The 22,843-nt window shown below is 38.7% G+C and overlaps 1 protein-coding gene across 4 annotated transcripts in view; it reads left to right on the top strand.

Annotated features, from left to right (window-relative positions):
- The window catches only part of NRP1 (neuropilin 1), a 115,766-nt gene that overhangs the window by 36,552 nt on the left and 56,371 nt on the right, over positions 1 to 22,843 (top strand). For all 4 annotated transcript variants that reach the window (XM_064637186.1, XM_064637179.1, XM_064637170.1 and 1 more), the window contains exons 4-6: positions 10,115 to 10,296; positions 14,878 to 15,105; positions 22,286 to 22,441. In XM_064637186.1, the coding sequence (XP_064493256.1) occupies positions 10,115 to 10,296; positions 14,878 to 15,105; positions 22,286 to 22,441 (566 nt within the window). The remainder of the gene's footprint in view (positions 1 to 10,114; positions 10,297 to 14,877; positions 15,106 to 22,285; positions 22,442 to 22,843) is intronic.

The following is a 22,843-nucleotide window of genomic DNA, read 5'->3' as shown; positions in this document are numbered from 1 at the left end:
TCCTAGTGTGGATTTCAAGAGCAGATCTCAGGGAGTGCTGTGTACTCATGTGTTGGATTGACACACTTATGTGTGTAAAACCCAACTTACACCTATAAGAAGATGCATAAGTTATCAATAGGAGTTTTATTTATAATGTCTCTACTAAAATTATACAACAAATTAATAGATAAGAGTTAGTAGCAATTACTATAGTTAAATTTGCATAATGGTTTCCACTCTGCCTCCCAGTTCTCATATGCTTTAGCAGTTTTGAAATGCACATCTTCCAGGCTGAAAGTTTCCCAGGCTTCTTCTCTGCTTGAGAATGAACTTTGGAAAGAAACATCTGAAATTATTCAGGTCTTTTTCTGCATAGAGAATATAAAAAATATACACACAGAAACGCAAACATACGTGCATGCACATGTCCCAGTTCCAAAAGAAAGGAAACCGTGGGACTTTTTCAGGCAGCTTTTCAGCCACACTTACTAATATCAGAAGGCTGGAATTTGAAAGCACCATCCTTGAGTAAATGTTCCTTGCACTGCTCTTAGGAAATACCGTTTAGATTTCACAAAGCCAGGGCTCCTTTAAAGTTGCCAACTATAAGGATTACTCATGCTGCTTAAGGGTTGTTTAAGTGGCAATGTACACAACCAAATGATTTTGTGCTGAGATAACAGGAGACATGCAGACGTGGTAAGTGGGTTGATCTCTGAACTACAAATGTTTCTTATTCAGCTTTGTGTGCCTCCTGTGCCAGAGAGCAGTCTTAGATGCTGTGGCCAGGCACCTTGTTTTTGCAAGTTTGTAATATTTGAAAGAAGTAAGGAGAGATGGTTTTCATCTTTAAGTGCTAAAAATGGTCTGCCAAAGGTCTTCTCAGCATTATGAGAATATTTACCTAATAATGCCACATATTTCATAATGCCACATATTTCACACACTTTAGGACTCTGTTTTCAATAGAAAAAAGCCTTGAAAGTTTTGATCTCCCTTATGTAATTTAAACTCTTTTTTCCTTGGTGATAGCTTAAGAGAGTCTGCCTCTCCTTCCCCCACTAAAAATCCACAGGAAAATCCCTAATACATGTACAGAATGAAACACTGACAAGTCAAAAGTTTCAAAACCAAAGCTGTATTTTTTCCAGTAACTCCACTTGTTTGTACATATACCCAGTCATGTGGCTATATACGGGTTTGAGATACGTTCTCAGCAAACAATCAATCCACTCATTTACATATGTCACATTTTCAGGCAAGGAGGACTCATAGCAGTCATATCAGTACAGACTAGGTATGTGAAGACATTAATCCCACAGTGGATTTTTCACGTGGCCGAAGGTCTGCCCAAAGGCCATGTGATGGAAAAGGCACAACAAGGAGAACAACACTGAGAAATACTGAGTTCCAAGTGCCTAACACTGCGTCCTTAATATTCTCTTAATATAGTTTCTAACTGGAAATAAATGAAAATGCCCATCATTTTACTGCATTTACAGAGCTTCAGGACATGGTTGCTATGGAAGAAAACTGCCATAACTTCTGTTCTAGAGCTGATATGTATGTCTGCAATTTCCTTTTTCCTTTAGCCTCTTTTAGTTTCATTAATTATAGGTATTGGTCAGAGAGGTTGTAGACAGCCCACAAGGGACAAATATCTGAGTTTTAGAAGTGTGGAACTTATTTTATGTTCTGAACTTTCACAGTTTTCGTGGAAAGCTAACATCTACCTAATACTTTTAAAAGTCAAGTTCCTAAGGTTATGATTAATATACTACATAGATCCCAACAGGGTAATTACAAATTAATCAGCAGTTCAAAACTCCCAAATGGAGTACTAGAAGGTTGCCATCACTTTAAAGCATTCCTTTTCTACTTTCATGGAAAGAAAAAGAAATCACAACCGATTCTGAACTTCATTTGATACAACTCTTTCTCTGTTCTTTAGGCCTTCGAGGAAGCAAAACTGACACTTCTATAACTTACCAATTAGGCAGGCTTTTTAGTGAATGCTAACAGCACTAATCCAACCACAAATCATTAAGCTAGTTAGACGCTTGAAAAAAATATTTAATGGATATAGAGGTATACAGCAGTGAGAATGTGTATATATGCATGAGTCTCTGTATGCAAGTAATTTAGTCTAGTTCTCCTACAGAAATCACACAAACCTATTTGTGATTCTGTGTGAGACTTTGCAGCCCCTTCTTTCAGTCATTCTATGGCTCAGGAAAACTTCCAAGTTTCAAGCCTCTGTTAAGAAGCTTTATTTGAAACCCGCAGAAGCCGCTAGGAATCTTTCCATTATTTCAGGAGGAGTTCTTATATTTAAAACAGTATCTGGCTATCGAGGCTTTGTTCTTTGCTGTTTGCAAGATTTCTGTAAGACTGATGGCACTCAGTCTCTCTCTTCTGTCTCCACATATGTAAAATGAGAATGACAACTTTACCTCAGAGGAATGTTGCAAAGCTCCACTTATAAACAGATTGGCATACTTGGATGAAGTTGCTCAACTAACGAGAAGTTTTCTGATTGATGGGCATCTCTTGGGAGGTCATAGAAACAAAAACAAAGCCGTATAGTCTAGTTTTTGGACATGTTTTTTTTGGCTTGCAAGAGCCTACTCTTATGCAGGACGGCTGCTTGTGTCATCTTTTTTCCCCTCTTATCGCCCAGAATATCTTTCCAAATCTACCCTTGTCAAATGAGTGGCTAAATACCAAATTAAGCCAAAGCATAACCCTCACACTTGAAATGTCCACGTGGAAGAAACTGAGGTACAGTGAGTAATAAGAAAATTAGTTTTTTAAAAAGGTAATTTTTTCCAATGAGACAGCTTAGCTGTCTCAATGTAGATAAAGTGACTACCAAACAACCAGTAAAAATTAGACTGCATTTCATTTTGTGAAGAACACTGGAAAGTTGGCAAGAGGTAAGATTTTGCAGTGAAATAGGGAAGTGAACAAGTTGTAAATGACTCTAATATCTTCCAGATGGCATATTTTACTTGGGAACTGAGTTTAGAGTAATTAGAGGCATGTGAATTTCCTATAAATACTAAACTTCACCAGTTTGACACTAGAAAGCTCCTTGGTCTCTGAAGTCTTTAAACTGCTAAGTGTTTCTTTTTCCCCCACTTAAAGTGGAAGTCAAGCATTTGTAAATTTGTCTTATTTGACAGACAGAAACCTTTTCCGTGAAAAGATAGCATTTTTCTATGCCAGAAAGTTATGAACTGAAGTTCCTCACTGAAGAGGTTTAAAATTGAATGTTTCTTCCCAGAAGAGATTTTCTTTTTTATATACTGGGATCATTATATTATAATTTATTACAGTATGTGGCAAGCAGTGAAATCAGTGGAATTTGCCCTAACTTCAAGATCAAATCTTTTCATTGATAAAATGCTTTTTGCAGATAGAAGTGCTGAAGACCTTAGCAGATGAATTTTGCTTTTTCTTCCCCTAGGACATTGCAATACTAAAATGACAAAACCTGATCCATAAGCTCTGATTCTTCTTCATTTTCTGCATGACATTGTTTCATACATTCCAAAAGTGAATCCTGGTGTTCTCATTTCTGTTGAAGTATTTTCCAGGTTTTATTTGGTATAAATAGAATAGAACTAAGTAAATACAAGGTAAAATATTCTGTCACCACTTGCACCCTCTTTTGCCATATATCAGTGCAAACTGACTTAGATCCATTGACATAAAGGGGCTAATCTCATTTGCAGCAACTGAATATCTGTCTACTGTTCTCAGCAGAGCTGTATAGATAAAAGGGCAGATACAATCTTGCTCATTTAGTTCAGATCTTCAGTTCTGCCAGTTTCAGGTATTCAAAAGGCATGAGCCAAACAACCAGGAGCTTGTGATAAGATGAAGAATAATCATATTTTAAAATAGGAATTATTATTTTTATTTCTTTTATTTCTTCTTCTGGGCTTTGAAATTTTAGTGGTTAAGGTATGTTGCATTTCAGACTCCTTTGTTCAGCAGAGAATTAAAAGCTTAATTTCAAAATGAAAGGGCTAATCCCTATGCATCCAATGATTCCAGAAACCAATGTAATAACAAAAGTGTTGCTAACATTAGCTGGAATCAAACTGTTACAGTGGGTAACTGTAGACCTTCATCAATGTCTTTGTTACATCTTTTCTCTTTTTCACTGCAGCATTGTCTTGTAATAAAATAGACCCTCAGTAGTTCATTCTTAATGGAGACCCACTGTCAGTTAATGGCATTAGTAAATTACTGAACAGTGGCCAAATCCCAATGGCCTTATTCCCAGAAATCTTTTAGGTTGACAGGACTTTTGTATGAGTAACTTCAGTGAATTTTGGCCCTGGGTGAAGACCATAAAAACACCAGCTCACAAAAGACCAATGGAAACAAAGGCCCCCCAAACTGACAGTAAATGACAAATCATTAATTGATTGCAAATTGTGTATTTAAATTTAGCTCAGTTTAGAGAACCATAGGATTTAGATGATATGTTCTCTCCCTCAGGAGGTTTCATCCCCACCATGAATCCAGTACAAGCAAAACCAGTTTAAAAGTCTCCTGCCATGGGCACTGGCTCCCAACTCCCCTTTCTCACAGAATTTGCAATGCCTGGCTGATCCTGATTCAACTGTATGTGTGTCCATAAGTGGATTTGAGGAAAAAAGGGAGAAAGGGAGAAAAGGGGAGGGGGCAGGTGGGAGTAGAGAGAGAAAGAGAGAGATAGAGAGATGAAAGAAAGAAAGAAAGGAAGAAAAAGAAAAGCAAGCAAGAAAAAAAGAAAAGCAAGAAAGAGAGAAAGAAAGAAAGGTCACTTCACTCATCCTGTTAAAAACACGCCCACACCAACAATTGGCTTGGCAGGATGGAAAAAAGAATCTCCATTGGGAAGACTGCATTGAGTGATGGCAGCAAGCAGCCAGGCAGGAATGCACCATGCAAGACCCCATGGCACACTGGAAAGGGGCTAGGAAAGGAAAAAAACCCTTCAGTTCCCATGTCACCTGGTGATCAGAGAGTACCTGTGCCCTGCTTAGACCTGTTGCGGACACAGCAGTCACTCAGGATTCTCCAAGGGCCACATGCTGCTTTCACCTCCCTCAAGGTGTGTTTAGAGGCCCATGTGAGAGCAGTTATATCCACTTGGTGCAGATACCTGCGCTGACAGTCCCTACAGGGAGGGCTGTAGAATGTAGCTGCACAGAATGGGGCAGCTTCTCAATGCCAGTTAGATGGGTCACCTTCCTAGAGGCCCTGGAGAGCAGTCAGGCTCTATAGAGGAGGCTCAGATGGAGAGAAACCCAACAGATGCTGAGGTTCCAGGCACAAAATCAGCCTGTCTGGGGTTGTGCTTAATTTTTTATTTTTAACAGCATGTACTTCTTTTTCTTGTTGCTAATAAACTGGGATTAAGGTTAGTGTCCCTCAAGTGCCTGTAGCTCTTAAGTTTTTAGCTCTGGGATACAGATTGCCTTATGCCACAAGCACTGCAGTAAATCCCACACCTCTAGCCCTCAGTAACTAATGGGGCACAAAGCCACAGTGCAGAACAACTTGAAACTCTTTATTTAGATTTCCTTTTGCAATGCCTTCTGTTCAGCTAAAATGGAGCCCTGAGAGGAATAAAAAAAAAATCCTTATAAAATAAAAGCATAAGAAAGATACATACTAAGAAGAAAATTCTCAGAACCAAAGATAGTCCCAGAATTAACCAGGGTGGATAATTTGTGTCAGGGAGAAATTTAGCAGCTTGGTGGATATGGAATCAGAGTGATAAAAGAAACAGAGACATGGAAACTTTTTTTATTCTAACAGGTGAATAGCCAAAGTACTCATAACGACCCTATAGATCATAGTAGGCTGCAGAAAAATGTGGCATGCTCAGATGTAAATTATAGTTGTATATGCTTCACTGATTGCTTCATAAAGTTAAATGGCAGATATTTAGATTTCAGATGAGTTCTTCCTATTTCTTAGGAAGGAATTTTTTTAGGCAAAAGGTGTAAGATATCGCTCCCCTAGTAATAGGAAAATGTGCAGAAGCAGAACATAGGTTGACAGGGTGGCTGGCTTCAGCAGCAGGTGGGGCTTTCCAGCATTTTCACTTCACTTTCTTCAGTACAACGTGCTATGGTCCATTTCAGGGGTCGTCAGCATGTTGAAAACTGAGCCCTGACATAAGAAACTGGAACTGAAGATTCACCAAAATCTATACTCAGCAACTGTTTATATTTTTCATTGCTCAGTGCTCACTTTATAGGTATTGCTTGGCCTTTTCCTCAAAAGCATAACTTGCACTGTCCCAAAAAGAACAAGTTTTTCACCATTCCCTAAAGAATTTGTAGAGGAATTCTAAATTCCCTCATTTTTACACTGGGAATCTGTCCCAGATATTGTTTTGCTGAACCACAAAACTAGGACCAACTAGTAACAGTATGTTCAGGCACCAGCTGGGAGGAGCAGGAAGTGTGTGTAAGCTGTTGCACTACAGTCTCCCATCTGAAAGCCACGCACTGGCCTTGCACACCACAGAGGCTGCAAACAGAAGTGGAATATCTGGAATGACCCAGACAAGCAAAAAGGGAATAGTTTTGGTATTGTGGCATAGAGGCTTCATGAATGTGTCCGCTAATTGTCCCCTCTTCTGGGCAGGCATCTCCTGTTTTCATACACAAACTTATGCTCTACTCTTTCACCTGAAACTACACTTCATGGTTAGCGCCATGTTTATATTTACATCTTTGTGCCATAAGTCCCAAAGGACTATAAAGTTACAAGAAATATTTGCCACGCCATTGACAGCAGTAACTGAGTGAAGAATTGCCAAATGGGAAATCCAAATTTGCAAACTCCGTTTTCTGGGCTGTTTGCCGAGTCTGTCTGGGTGCTGCAGAGGTGACGCATTCAGTCTTCTCACAAAGGTGCCAATGAGCCAACTGCATCCCTGGCACAGCATCTTCCGACAAACTTATGAAGAAGAACTGCTACCAAGTCCAGAGGGAGATGCAAGCTGCTTTCTGAGCTTCCTTGGCAGCAACTCCATTTCCAAGTTGTGACTGTACTTTCTCCTTTTTACCAGACCAGTTGTTTGTGATATGCTATGGTCTCCGGCAGGATTTTTAAAAAGTGCAAAAATGACAGTGGGACATTGGTTTCCAAATATAAACTAGTAAAATCCAGAGTAATTTCATTTCCCTAAGAAAAAAATAATATAGATACTCATTTGCTGCAACCCAGATATCATATGTTGCCACCAGTGTGGAAGAATCAAAATGCATGTGCTAGCTGCCAAGTGAAAAACATGATCCTTATAACATAAAGGTTGTAGGGTTCATCTTTAAAGCTTCCTCTTTTCAAATTGTACTTCTTACCTATTGTCTCACAGCTAAATTTCTGTCTGTCAGTAATTTTTCAAAGCAAAAGAAAAAAACTGAAAAAATCCTCAATCTTCCCCAGGGTCGCATGACCTATAACTTGCAAAATCCATTAGAAGACAGCCTTTTAGTAACCAAATTGTGTCATTTACAAATGCACAGCAGCCAGAAAGAGCACCATAAATTACAATTCTGTCACTATAAGGGACAATGGAAAGTGTGGGCAGGCTATTGCTATTAAGGAGGAAACCTAGGAGAGTGATAGAATTTAATTTGAATGGGGTTTTTTGCCTAATTTACTTCATATAATAGCAAAATCGGTACTTACAGGTTAGTTATTTTTTGGCTGTATATGGAAGACTTAGTAAGACTATCTAAGATTGTTTTTTATTAAAGTGTAGAAGAATAAAAACACTGAATTCAAGCCTTTGGAATTTTTTGTCTTCTTTATACATGAAGGAAAAAAGAATGTAAAATTTGCTTAGCATCTTTTCATACCATTTGAAAATTTATCTACTGTTGAGGCTTGAGCAACGAATGGCACCTAGGAAACTGGTGCAATAATGTCATCATGGGGAGAAGAGCAAAGACTGTCACTCAGATGCTATGGGTTTATGCAGTTACTCTTTCTGTTTAACAAGGAGTTTATTGTTTGGAGAAAGTTTGTCTTGTTTAAAATTCTCAACATACTTTTCCTAAACTCTAAAAATTACTAGTGTGTATCCCTCAGTACTTCCAATAGGCTTTGCAGGGAACCTAGAGGCATTCTTAAAGATATTTCTGAGAAGGGGAAAAAAAACCAAAAAACCAAAAACCAACAATTCTGAGATCTCTTTACAACTCTCCTCCTAACTTTCAAATCTTGTTTTACATATATCATAAAGACATTATAGAAAGAAGTCTAATTTTTAAAACTGTAGGCTACTTAAAGTATCTGTGAAATTATCTCAGAAAAGCATAGTTCCACTTCGTATTTCCACCATTCTGGACTGGGGCAGTGAAGCCAGTGAGCTGAGCAATTGCTACTAGAAAAATCAAGTACATAAGAGGAAATGCAGTTAACACAATATTTCACATATGTTAATGCTTACAGTTCCATCAATGTCAGCTTTATTTTCTACTTGATATACACCAAAGCTGGCACACAATTTTAACTGATGAGGTAATGTCATTTTTAATTTAAGGAGCCTTAAGCCGTCCACTTTAACTAGTGATATCATCTTTGCAGCTGTCTCATGGGACTTCGTGTAAACATAAGTAATGTGCCCTGGATGGTTTGGAGCAGAGTTGTTAAAAATGACATTGGTCATCATGAAGACATTTTTTTCCTTTGATCTCTTTAAGAATGTCAGACACACTTTATTGTCCTGTCATTTTTAGCTCTTCCTTGTATATTGATATGCTTGGAACATTTCAGTGAGCTTAACAGTAGAATATAAAGGTCTAAACAAATTAATGGCAACATTTTAACGTCAGTCGCAGTAAGATAATGAAAAGTAAATGAGATTGTCTGGCTAACAGCAACTTGTTAACTGAAAGGGCAGTGTGGCTGAGACACAGAGGCGCAGGGGCAGGGAAAAGCCTTTTGCCGCCATCTGAAAGAGACCTAGAGCACAACCTAGGATCCAAATGCCATCACCTTCTAGGAGAAGATTAAACTGATTCTACAGATTGAGTCTGCTCCTCCTTCCTGTCTGGGGTCAAGTGAAATCATCTGCTGATAAAACTTAAGAACAGACCTGTCTCTGCACCTGCAGCTTCTGCCTCCTGTGACTTTCATTGTTGTTTGTATTCCCTTGGCTGGTTCAGCACCACCAACCTGCTGGGCTCACTCTCCTCAGCCCTTGGAAACCAAATCTGTCAGACCAGACTCCATATATTGACATCTCTGGTGACAGAGGAACCCTAACGTATTGCTCACAGGCTAATTTTTACTACCAATCATTATCGTATTATTTTATGCTTTTCCTTATACAGTCCTTAGGAATGAAGGAAGCAACCAGGGAGGATTCAGCCCAGTCTGTCTAGTAATCACATGCTGTACAAGCATGAATATTATAACATGCACTTTTGATTCAAATACCTAAGCAAAGGTGATTTGCATTGAAACAATTTTTGTCTGAGAAAAGCCAAGTGGTGTAACTGACTTGTGGATTTTGTGATTTGCTGCAAACTATTTGTCCAGATAACAAGGAAAATAACAGATTTTTCTACCACTGATCTGCAACATGGCAGAGTTTTGAACAAAATCTAATGTTTAGGGATTTATTTATTATTCTGTGGACATATGTTTGGAGGACAGCATATGGAAATCAAAGTATTGTTCATAAAGAGCTCCAGCCAAAAAGACATTTTTGAATTCATAACAGAACTTCACAGTTTGAAAAGAATGCTATGCATTATGTATTGATAACAACACTACACAGACAAAGGAACACAATTTAATAATACAGAATTGTGCTCATGAGATTTCCTTTTTTTTTTTTTTTTGTTAATTGGTTACTTTAGCTGACATTGTCTGCAAGCATAATGGACACCATTCTTCCTAATAGTTCCATGTTGCCAGATGATGTCTACAGACATAATGTAGTCCATTTTAATTATTTCATTTTGCTTACATCTTTCAGCATAATGCATTTTCCAAGCAAGCTAGCATTTTTCTTGATTATCTATGTTGTGTTATGGTTTCTAAATTAATTAGGTCTCCTTCTTTCCTGGAAGTTAAAAGTTTCTTCCTTCCATTTATCTACCAGGTATGATTATGTTGAAGTGATTGATGGAGATAATGCTGAAGGACGCTTATGGGGAAAGTACTGTGGAAAGATTGCTCCCCCTCCTTTAGTGTCTTCGGGACCATATCTTTTTATTAAATTTGTTTCCGACTATGAGACACATGGAGCAGGATTTTCTATCCGCTATGAAGTTTTCAAAAGAGGTGAGAGAAAATTCGTTGTTACATAGTTCATAACCTGTGATTTTTAGTTGCATCAGAAAGTTCACTATAATTCTTTGGAATGGGGGGAATGCATGAAAATGCTTGAAAGAGAAAAATCTCAACTCCCCTAGTCATTCCAAGGCGGGGCATGTATTCAACGGGTGTAAATCATTATGAATCCAATGGGTCAGCTGCATCTGAGGGTTGACTCCTCTGTGTGAAATATGATAGTTTTCATCAGCTGTTTGTTTCATCCGTCTTAAAACCATTAGCCTTTTTCTTTTTTTTTTTTTTTTTAATAATAATTACTGTATGGTTTACAATGTTACTGCCTTAACAGCACTGTAACCTTCTGAGTCCCTGACTTATTTCGGTTAGTGTTTTGCTCCACATTCCCAAGAGATGGCTCTGGGCTTGGAAAGGACCGGAGTACACATGGGCAGCAGATGATGTTGCTGTTGCTTTCACAAATCATGTTTGGGAGGTAAAGGAGAGATGAAGCTCACACTGCTCACAGGCATGACCTGCTAGATGCTCGTGCCAGGAATTCTGTGGTAGTGAACACAATTAGCTGTATGGGCCACAGAGAAAGCGCAGAGAAACAGAGTGAAAGATTAACTAGATATATAGGCACTCCCTCTTTTATATCACTTTCTGAGTCGATAGCTAGAAGGTCTATAAGGTCATTTTTTTAGCATACATCTTCCCTATAGCTGGATTAATAGCTGGATTACTAATTCAAGTATTCCATTCCTTGAGAACACAGGACCAAAACTCTTAATATATATAAAGACAATAAGATTAATTTTATAGAAAAAAATTGACTTTAACATCAATGTTTAGGGTAATATTCACAAAAGCAGCTCAGAACTCAAAATTTCCAGTACACATCACTCCCGGTCTATGCCCCATTTCCAGAACCAGTTCAAATCCCTTTTATGCACCTAAACCAGAGCCAGATTTTCAGCTGTGTTCAGCACACACACTTGATGGCAGCTGTACTCTTAATGAGGAGAAGCTCAGTAGTGAAGTCTCTTTTCTATTGCTATTGCTTCTCTGTACAGTGCTAATTGGGGCCACAGACCTCTTGTTCACCATCTTCCCTGTCTGCAAATCCACTCTTGACTCCCAGAAATTCTTTTGCTGACCTTCAGGGTCACATTTTTTGAAAGAATTCAGCATCCAAATGACACCAAGCTTTCCTGAAAAAATATCTCTTATTTGTTTTGGTGTCCTTAGGAGGTAAACTCTTGAAGCTGTGTTCTGATGTTTCTCAGTGCTTATATATGCACTACCATCTTTCATAAAGAAGAAGGCTGAAACACAAAATGAAGTGAAAGAATGACCTGTGAAACAATCTATTTTAGTAACTGAGCATTTTCAAGAAAAAAAGGTTTTATTTATTTCCTAATAATGTAGTGGCAACTCAGAGCTCTGACAGGAACACTGTTTATTTCCTTGTATGGTCATTTACATCTCTCAAAGATACACATTTACAATGTTAAGATGGCATCATGAAAGTGATTTTACACACACCGAAGTCAGGAAACTCGAAATTACGGCTCCCAGAGCAACTTTAGCTCAAGTTCATTCAACTCAAACTGTATATTAAGGCAGGAAAGTTATCACCACACAGTGTTAGAAAATGCTGTGTGTACACAAAGGATACAGGTTATCGTTGCTGTGGGAACACAGCCCCTTTTAAGTTCTGAATAAATGCATATATGCTATTCCAATTTTGCATTTTAATATCTGTACCAAGTAAAGCTGACCAGTTCACCCTGTTGCGCAGGTGAAGCTCAGCTGCTCACACTAGACAAGTATGTTTGTTTAGCATATTCACAACTTGTCTCATCATTTCCCAGGTATGAGAAGCATGATCCCAAGCCAAGGGTCCTGTGGTGCTGAGCTGAAGGCTGAGCTTCATTCCTGCACACAGTATATTTTTTCCCATTATTCATATGAGAGTAGTTCTAGTCTTTGAAAAGGAAAAACTACATTATGCTACCTGTGTTCTAAGCTGGATGCTTAAAATGTGGCATACCATGGAAATTTTAAGAGGAGACCAGCACACATAATGACCATGAGAAAGGAAGTATAGGCTTTGAGAACAGGAGCTGCCTTTACTTCTCATTCAGCTCCTTTGCCAGAAAGACACTGAAGAAGTTGAATGCAGGATTAAAAGATGAAAGCCATTTGGCCCAACGTTTAGCCCATGTGAAATAGCATAATTTTGGCTTCAGCAGACAGCCTGTCGTAGGATGGATGAGTGACTTATTCACTAGAAAAGAATCCACATGATTCACATTCAACATTCCTAACTTTAGTCAACTAAATTTATGGTGTAAACTGAAAGAAAACAAAGTGTCAACCAAGAAGGCAAATGATTTTCTGGCTCGGTGACACCCACAGATAGCAGATGAAATTAGCCCCAGTGTCATCTCTTTCTTTGCTCTCTCAGTTGCCTCCTCTCTTTCTTTCCTTCAGCTCATACCTCTTGCACACGTGTAGTTTCTCCACTTCAGAAGTATCGATTTTGTCAGGCCTCTTCTGCCAGTTTTCCATGCAGATTGCCCCACAGAGTTTCTCGTAACCTTAGTGTTGATTTGATTCCTGCTTCACAGTGTCAATAAAGGGTCAAAATCTGTGGAGGGCATTTTAGTGAGGCAGCTCTTGTGAAAACAGTTTCTGTTTCTTGCACCAGATTGACTCAAACATGTTTAAAATAAAGCAAGCTGGTACTGAGATACCACATGTGACTGTAAGGAGCCTGACAATTGTGCACTCTCAGAGCCAGGATCTGGCTGTATTTAATAAAGCAATAATGATCCTGGCTTACATTTTATATTGCATCTTTTATTGGATTCCAAGAGGAGTACAGAGCACTTTATACTATGAATGGCATAGCAAAGTTATTTTATCCTGGAACAGCAGCTACTGGTGGGAGTGAGGAGCAACACCAGAATATAACCCTCCCATACATGACAAGGAGACAAGGGAATGACAGGGAGAGAAGAGAAATATCCGACTAATGTGTAAGGGGGTGATTTAATTATAGGCAAAATGCAATTTCCCAAATTGGAATGGGTCAGGTTACATGGGCATCAATATCCACATCTTCCAAAATATGCCATGAAGTGTTCTGAATATTGATGTGATAGCTCAAGCATTTCCTATCAGTATCTACTGAAGGACAAAAATACCTGAACTGACTAAATTCATTCAGACCCCTCTCTTGCATGCTGAATTTAGCTGGGAGGTGGCCAAATCTGTGGGGGGTAATATTTTTGGCACATTCACAAGGAAAACATTTTCTACAGTGAAATAAGAGTATTCATATATGCAACAAGCCAGACTGTTTTCCTTCAATGATCTGTGTTAAGCATTGGAAATCCTCTAAGGCTCCTGACTACAATTTCTAGGCATCCTCATCCAAATTAAAACCTCACATACATCATCCTCCAGCACAGACCTTTCTGTTGCAAGCAAACTGTGCTCTCCGTGTCCTTCCTCTACTCCATGTCTGAAGACCTTCATCTGAGTTATCCTACTCGGACTCCCCAGGTCAGCTGCTATTCACCAATGCTCCAAGTCCTGTAAATCACTCTCCATTAAATTTGGAGTGTCAAAAGGCAGAGAGGAGTACCTGTGCTGACCTTGTAGGAAGATGTGTGGGCAGTGCCTGCAGCTGACTTCTGAGCACACCTGCAGGTGTGGGATCCACAGAGAGGATTCCTGAGGGACCTAAATAAAGGAGAAATGTGATATTCACAAAGACAAATCCAGTGACCTGGCCTTTTATACCCTTACGTCTTTACTGCCACTTTTCCTGCTCCACCAAGAGCACTGTTTGGAGCATCCCATTATGCCATGCTGGGGATATCAGGGAAAGCTGATGTGTCAACATTGACATTAGGTGACTTCTAGCAAGACTGCCTGTAATCACACAGTTTATCATGCCAGCACTAGCAGCAACATTTTACTGGTGCACCTGTGTCAACACCACTCAGAATGAGTCACTCACCCTCTGTACATGTACGAATTACCTTTCACATTTAGTTTGTCAGGGAGGCATAGGTCACATCTGGCAGAGGTACTGAGTCAGTGCTCCAGGAATCTGAAACCACTACTCCCTCTACTGAATTCACCCACCCGCTTTTGTGAAAAATTCTATTTCACCAATAAAAGCCTGTCAGCCATAAGATTTAAAGATTTGAGCTTGAAGGGGCTATAATTATTTCTCTAGGGCTCTGTCGAGATTTCTGCAGCTTACACTTTCATTGTTCCCACATGACTTTGTATTTGTCATAATTTTTTCTAGAGCTGGTACAAGTTTTCATATTGTTCCATACAAATTGAAAATTGAAGATCAGACAGTATATACGAATTGGGCTTTAAAACCTGACTATCAATAATAGGAACAAGCTGGATGAATGATTAATGCAGCGATTAAAATGAGGTGTTTCATTGAAAAGCCACCTTTGCTGCTGGAGAGACAATACAACCTAATTTGTTTCCCAGCTAACTACTTTGCTTAGTAACATAGTGTTAACCCAGTTGATTTTTCTCCTTCTCCTACAGGACCTGAATGTTCCAGAAACTTTACTTCCTCAAGTGGAGTGATAAAGTCCCCTGGATTCCCTGAAAAATATCCCAACAGCCTTGAATGCACTTATATTATCTTTGCACCAAAGATGTCAGAGATTATACTGGAATTTGAAAGCTTTGAGCTAGAACCTGACTCAAATACTCCAGGGGGAGCATTCTGTCGCTATGACCGATTGGAAATCTGGGATGGGTTCCCCGATGGTAAGAGAAAAATGGATTGTGATATGCATAACCATTACTATGTGGTGGGCTGCAAGGCATATTTCCATTTTTTTAGATGTCATACTAGAAAGGTCCTTGCTTGATTTACGTGAAGGGAGTTGAATTAAAGAGAAATTGGGAAAATGTTCTGTAAATTCATTCAGTAAAACATATCACAGTGTGAATGATTTATTTTTTTTTTAATGAAATATGCTCGATCTTGAACAGTTGGCTTGGTGGAAATCTCTATGTTCAGTCAGTATATGTGATGAACCTCCTACACTAAAACAAAGTAAATATAAGCCTTAGAATGGGTCCCCAAATTTTCACAGCTAACACATGAGTATAGTCCAGACATTTCCAACAAATTGCAGAAATTGGACTTCAGGTACTGATCCTCTGACTTGTGGAGAAGCTGCGTTACAGACCAGCTGTCAAAGCAGAGAATTTCTTTGCCGGAGAAAGCGTGGTGTCCATACAATTGAAATCATGGTGACGAAATGATTAACCAGGTCAGTAAGCAGTCACTGAGTTATTCATTCAGGTTGCTTCGGCGACTGGGCACTGCAGGGTTCCTCCATTACAATGCTCTCTCTTCCAGCAGTATAAGCAAATCCAAAGGTTTTATCTTAATTTGTTAATTTATAATCTCTGATTAGCTGGGCACATGTGTCAGGGTGGGTGTGCTGGGTACCCTTCTGGAACGTCTCTGCCATCTCAGTAATTTTCCACTTAGTTGTTGACCACACTTGACCTTATGCACATTCACTAAGTGCATAGCTAGATATCAGCTAAGCCTACAGAGCCAGAGCCCTCATTTCACCCTCTGCCCAGTCTCATAACCCTGTTTTACACTGAGACTGACAAACAAAGTAGCTGCATGATTCTCTGTGTTTTTCATGTACAGCACTGGGTCCTCAAGATTCAAGTCTCCTGTAGGTTAGGAAGCTGTGTACCACTTCTCCAAGGACCCAGCTCTATAGGCTGCAGCTCCAGCCTAAAAGGGACTGTTCAAGCTGAATGACCAACTTTTAGGGTGCCCAAATGCCTATAGGAACTGTGCAAGCAGCTATGTAAAACTGATTATTTGTGGTGCCTTTTTCACTGGTTCTACATATGGCATAAGCTGATGAAGACAAACATCTTGGAGCTGTCCTTTCTCTTCTTAATTTTGTAATTTGTAGCAAAATTCAGAGATTGAAGATTTATGTTGTTTGTGTTGGGCACTAATTACAACTATTTCAGTTTTCCACTGGTATGATAATTCTTATTAATAGATTTTTTTCTTTCATGAACAGCAGTGGCAGTTTTTACAAACTGCTAATCCTACATTAATATTTCATCTAAATGAAAACATGTAACTTAAGGAATATATTATAAGAATACATTTAAACTTGCTTGTTTTCCTAGATAAATTCCTAATATAATTTTGCTTAAAGCTTTCATTGATGCTGCAGTAAATAGTTATATATTTTTAATGTGTATTTGGGATTTTTTCCTCTTTGTTTTATGGTTAATGGGTTTATCATGGTTCTTTTCAATCCACTCCAATAAATAGTGAAGAAAGACCCATAATATAGCTAAAAGACTATTTAGTATTTAATGTCTCAGAAGACAATATTGTAACACTACAATAATGATATTTGGAACATTTAATAATGAGTTTATTTGTATATAGACCAAATCTGTTCAAACTGAATTCCTGCAGAACTTGCATTTAAACTGACATATGAAAAGATGATCCAATCAATCAATTTATGTGTAATATAACCAAAAAGAAATGCATTATTGTAGAGAGTTTCGAAGTGGTAATTTCCTGGTTCAAGAAAGTGGCTGAGCAGTACTAAAGAGCAATTAAAAATAGCCATTATCAGCCTTCCAATTCCCTCACAAACTGTCTAAACCCAAAATGATCCTGACGTCCAGAAAGGGTGTTTACGTGTTTGTAAATATTCAACTGAATTCGTGGGTTGTGAAAAAAGTGTTTTCTTTGATCCAAACTGTTGGAGGTTGCTGCAGTTGCAAGGAAGTGTTTGCTGCGTCATTTCACCGTAGGACAATCCTTAGCAAATAGTCAGTCTCCCCTGTTTAACTTAACACTACAAAGGAAGAGAGAACGTGATTGCTTCTCTATAAATGCATCACAGGACAAATTCCTGGGAGGGAGAAGAACTATTTGAACTGAAGAGCAAAGCTGACACAGGAAACCACTGGTACAGCCTGGCCATAAACTGAAGATAGAAATTAGGTTTCTAGATATCAGAAACAGAGCATCTGGATAATCTTGGGGGGGGGGGGGGGGAAGGGAAAGGAGAAAGGAAGGCATAATAAATCTAATTTGCATCCACATGGAAGTAGTAAATTTCTACACTATGGAAAATTAGACAGAATGGTTGTCTTTGGTGAAGGGAGTCTTTACCCAAGGTAAGTCTTTCAGCTATTTGTCCATTTCCCTTCAGTCCATCAAAAATATTCTGAAGCTGCATCTACACAACTGAAAAAGGTACAAGGCATGGTTGTGTGCACTTCTTAATTGCTGGCATACTCCCTTGCACCGTTTTAGCACACATCAGTTTGCACTTTCCCAGGAAAATCCTAAGCATGACTGGGAGGACAGGGAAAGCCAGGGGTTATTCCCAACAGGCATGTTGGACACGGCCATCCAGTTTGAGAGGGAAGAGCTCCATAGGGGCAAGGTGCATCACAGTCTGGTCCCAGGAGCAGTCCCTGGCCACTGACTGCAGGTTCAAAGGGTGTTCCCTTGCCTGCTCTGTTTAATGACAGGAACAGCATCCCACTCTGATCTGTCTCAGACATCTACTTTAAGACACAGTTAATGGACCTCTGGAGGTTCTTGTCTCATGGACTGTATTGGGAGCTATGAATCACTAAGTCAGATGTAAACTTAAGATACCTGAGTTAAAGCAGAGGAATCCCAGCATAAGTGGAAAATGTTTTCATTGTAGAATCTGATCAGCTACAGTCACTAGAGATCAGCAGGAAATGAATTTGCTGGTTTATACAATTGTGAAAAAAAAAAAGGAAAAAAATAAAGAAGAGAAATGTTCTCTTAAAACAAATTTTCACAGTGATGTTTAAAAGGATATGTCAAAGTCAGTATGCTTCCATTTAGATTTTGCTTCTACGTAATTGCCGTTTTACTGATGGAAAACAATTTTCTGTTAGACAATTTGACAGCAACTGTAACAGTCATTCAAAAAGACGTTAATCCTGAAATGCTCTGTCACAATCACAGAATCCTCAGCCTACCTGGTTGTCCTTTTAGTGGATTGAAGCTGGCAAGTGCTGAGTATTTGCGTCTTGATTCTGCAAAATATGTGCTTATCTTTGAAGCATGTGAGCAGTCAGATTGACTTCAAAAAGAATTCACCAAGGACACTTACGGGACTGAAGTTAAACAGTGGTGTAAGTGTTTTGCTGGTTCAAGAGGGGAATGGTAGGCATTCAGGAATGCTTCAGAACTGACATTTTGTTTCTGTGCAGCTACATGCCAAGGGCACATTGCAAATATTGCAGAAACGGGACCATGGTTTGAAGGAGATAATAGGTGGATTTAGAGCAGAAGAGATCTCAGAATAGAAGTAAATGATTTTGCATTAATAAACTAGACACCAAAAATGTCTTTGCCCAAGGCACAGATATACCTCAGACAACCTCTGCTGAGAACAGTCTGTTGATGACTTTGAAGAAAAATAGCCCACTTAAAACAAGGACTAACTTAAGTGATGAACTACGCATATTCATCATGCAGCTCTCTTTGGAGCTCTATAGACTGTCTACTAGGGCTCAAAAGTAATTTAGAGAAGTTTACATAGGTTTGAGAACCACAACCTAAGCATTGCTGCTTCGGTCAATACCACGAGAGCTTCTACTGAATGACAGAGTGAAGCAAAATGCTTTACTGCAGTCGTTAACATCCGTGCAAATGAAGATTGCTATTAATCTAAATGTGTTTCTCTTCTGTTGTGGTTCCTTTCTACACTCTTGTGAGAAGCTATTAAGATATAAGGGCATACACAAGCTCAGTGTAGTTGACTACTTGGACTGTGAGGATGGGATTAATTTTTCAGTTGTTTTCTCTTTTGTGTGCAAATATTTTGTCAATAGTACTCATACTGCTGTGAAAATACTGTCCACAACACAGCAGCATACTTACAGAAAGCAGCTTTAAAATTTAGTAAATGGCTAGTTGACGTTTAAATATTTTAGAGGTATGAAATACCTTTTTTCCTTGCTTCTGTTTTGTTGGGGTTTGTTTAATTGTGTTCCATAAGCTATCATTTGAACTAGAGGAACAAATGTGCATTTCAGTAAGCCTCAGAATTTCTTGATACAGATATTCTTTGTCCAGAAAGGCAAACAGGAGAAAAGTAGAATTGGTAAGGATAAGATTTCTGTTTAGTCTTAAACCACCAGCCACATTCTGTGTATTCCACACTCAAATCTGTAAACCTTCAGACATATTAAGATTAATCAAGGATTTATTCAAGTTCTACAATTAGACTCTGCATTTTGGGAAGTGCTTGTAAAACAGATGTTTTAGTTGTCCTTCCATCTTTTAAGCTGAAAGTTACTCAGTTTTCCCCTATATTGTACCATGCCAGAGGAAAGAGGAGCCAAGGTCCCAGAAACAGCTACAGCATGGGCAGTCAAATGAAGTAGCTGGATCCCTGAAATGCCTTTGTTCTGCAGGTAGTGTAGAAGTATCCTTGAGTGAGGACATTTCCAAGTGATTTGTATTTGGAGTAGGACTTCCTGGGGAATTCTGACATAGCAACATGATGGTCTACAGGTAGAAGTTGCAAAGAGCTTTCTAGGCCTAAGGACTTTTCAGCACCTGCTGCCCTAAAATTCCCATTTGGAACTGTATATGGTCTATTATGAAATCCCATCTTGGTTCCTAAGGAATTGTCAAGAAGATGGTAAAAAAAGCAGTGGCATAGTCTACCTAATCAGACAGCAGTATCACCCCCTGAATGACTGCTCAGGTAGTGTACCCTGCACAGCATTTATTTGATGTGGTGACACCTAAAATATTTGATAATTTATTGTAATTCAAAGGTTTTCAAGACTTGAATTGAAGAAAAAAAAGGAGAACTTTGTGTTAGCTATTTATGGAAGAAGAACGAGAATCTCTATTTCATCCAGTTGTACTCAGATCGATAGCGTATTAGCTCAGCAGGCTAAGGTTTACATGTTGTGCAAAAAATTCAATACTTCTTTATGTAATATTCTGAAAATTGTTGGCTCTTGCATCTACTTAGATAGCAAAGGGAATAGCACTGTCATAGCAGGGCCAATCTGTTGAAGACTCAATGCAGAATCACTAAATATGTCTTAAAAATTATAAACCAGTGAGTCATGGGGAATCTTAAAGCCTGTCTGCTTTAAACAAAGTTCTCTTCTGTTTGTCATTTCAAAGAGGCTTCCCTACAGGAAATGGGAGGAGGGAGGCTCAGAGTACCATAACGTGGTAGCCTTATCCTCCTTATTTTCTTGCAGTTGAGAGCAACAGCAGCAGCTATAATGTTGAAAGCCATCATGGGAAGAAGCAGGATCAGAGTTGTTTGCACATAGAAAATGCAAAAGAAAGCAAAAACAAATACAAAACCAAAAACCTCCAGCAATTGGAATGCAAACATTATTTTATGTTTTCTAAAAGCCACTAATGGTAACAGTCTAAAACTAATTTCTCTCTCCAAATAATAAAACTATGAAGCTTTACTGATTTCTAGGTTGAGGAAGAATTCAACTCATATCCTCTATAGGGTGTTTCATTCTATCAATGCTGCATTAAACAACCTTGGTGGGAAAAGACTGAATTGGCAGGTATTTTAAATGCCATGGGATTGCCAAGGCAACTGAAGACTAACTGTGGCCAGAATACAGATAGAAAAGCACATGTTGGCAGCAAGAACTATAACATCTGAGCTTCCTCTTTCTGGCAACTCTAGGGCCTTACAGAAATGTGTAGCTTACATAATAAAGTTATTCCAAGCTGGAACTGTTTTACTTGTTGTAAAATGCCAATAAATGAGTAGAAAATTATGTTAGCTGTAGATATTCTTTGAACTGTGAATAATTAGGATATATAAACATTTTATATTTTAAACTGAAAGTGTAATGGACTTCCTAGAGACATGACAAGGTGTTAATTTAAGCCTGGAAAGCCAGTGGTGTAAGCATTAGAATGATACCTCATGACTATTTTCATGATTGAACTCCATGGGTGGGGTTTAGCATTATCTTTTTTTATTGTTTGTAAGCACAGATGTACCACCATTCAACAGCCTAGGGACCTATCTGTAGGGAATGCTCAAGTGCTAGAAGGCCGCATATGTTGGTTGTGAATTGAGTAGTTTAATTAAGGAAAAAGATTATCTCACTGCACTGGAAACCCTGAAAAATATCAGAATTGGGTTTATACATTATTAACACTTAGAGAGATCATGTATATGTATGTGTGTGTGTGTGTGTGTGTGTGTGTATTCTGTGACATGGATATATACTTAAGAAATCCTTGCTCTTTTAAAGGGATTAAGATTTTACTCTTAAATTCTTTTTACACTGTTCTTTAATATTGAACATATGGGCAAAAGACCTATGAGGGTGTGCTGAAAGCCTAAATAGAGGGGATAAAGAGTCATTGACCGTAGCCTCAATATGAGTGCAAAAATGTTTTTCAAAGTTTACTATAAAATTAATAGATTATCTGCAGTATTGAGCATAAAACCTGGCAGGCACTATTTGAACTCCTCAGAGTATCTTGTATACTGGGTGGGCAAATCAGGCCATTCAGTTGTTCTTGTCATAAATAGGTGCTTCAATCACACTTCGGAAAATACTTGTGGTGTTTTGTACATGCAATTTTGTGCATCGCTGGCCTCTCTGCACACTTTAAAGGACAGTTTTTTAAAACCTGGTTCTTTACATTTTCAGAGGTTCATGGAGTGCTGTCTGGAGCATTTTAGAAGTAAGATTGCTAGGGTAGGATGAACAATTTACTGTTCACCGCTTAGTTATTGATGACATTGTCATTTTGAACTGTTGCAGAGGTTCACTGTTTCCTGCTGAGAGGCTCCCTTTGGGAGGATATTGTAGTGGCATCTATTGTTATAGTAGGACTGGTAGTTTACTATTGTATCCTGTCTCTTTGCAGTTGGCCCACACATCGGGCGTTATTGTGGGCAGAACAACCCAGGACGTGTCCGGTCTTCAACAGGGATTCTTTCAATGGTATTTTACACTGACAGTGCAATAGCAAAGGAGGGATTCTCAGCAAACTACAGCGTGTCGCAGAGCAGTGTATCAGAAGGTCAGTATTTATCTATCCCACAGAGCTTCTTGGAAACTACTCTCAGTTATGTCTTCTTGCACACCAGGTGTTGCCTGAAGCTTTAAAGAAACCTTAAATAAATAAGATGGTGGGGAAGGATTGGCTCTGTTTTCCTTTTTTTCTATCTTTTTTTTTAATTATTTTTAAAAAGAACAGCTGCCCTTTGAAAAGCAGTGCAAGAAGCAGAATTCTCCTTACAGTTTTATTCCACAGTATTGCCAGGAAGTGGGGATAATTATTGTGAAAAACTGTGCTGACCATGGGAACACAGGAATGCAGAGCAATTGAACACTTGCATTAAAACAATGAAACACGGACAATGAATGCACTATCCAAAGCTGCCTTTTATTACATGGAATAAGCTTTGATGATCTATTTCTT

Source organism: Pseudopipra pipra, chromosome 1 (assembly GCF_036250125.1).
Source record: "Pseudopipra pipra isolate bDixPip1 chromosome 1, bDixPip1.hap1, whole genome shotgun sequence".
In the NCBI taxonomy this organism is placed as follows: Eukaryota; Metazoa; Chordata; class Aves; order Passeriformes; family Pipridae; genus Pseudopipra; species Pseudopipra pipra.
Note: the sequence above shows the minus strand (reverse complement) of the source record. Positions and strands in the feature narration are given on the sequence as shown.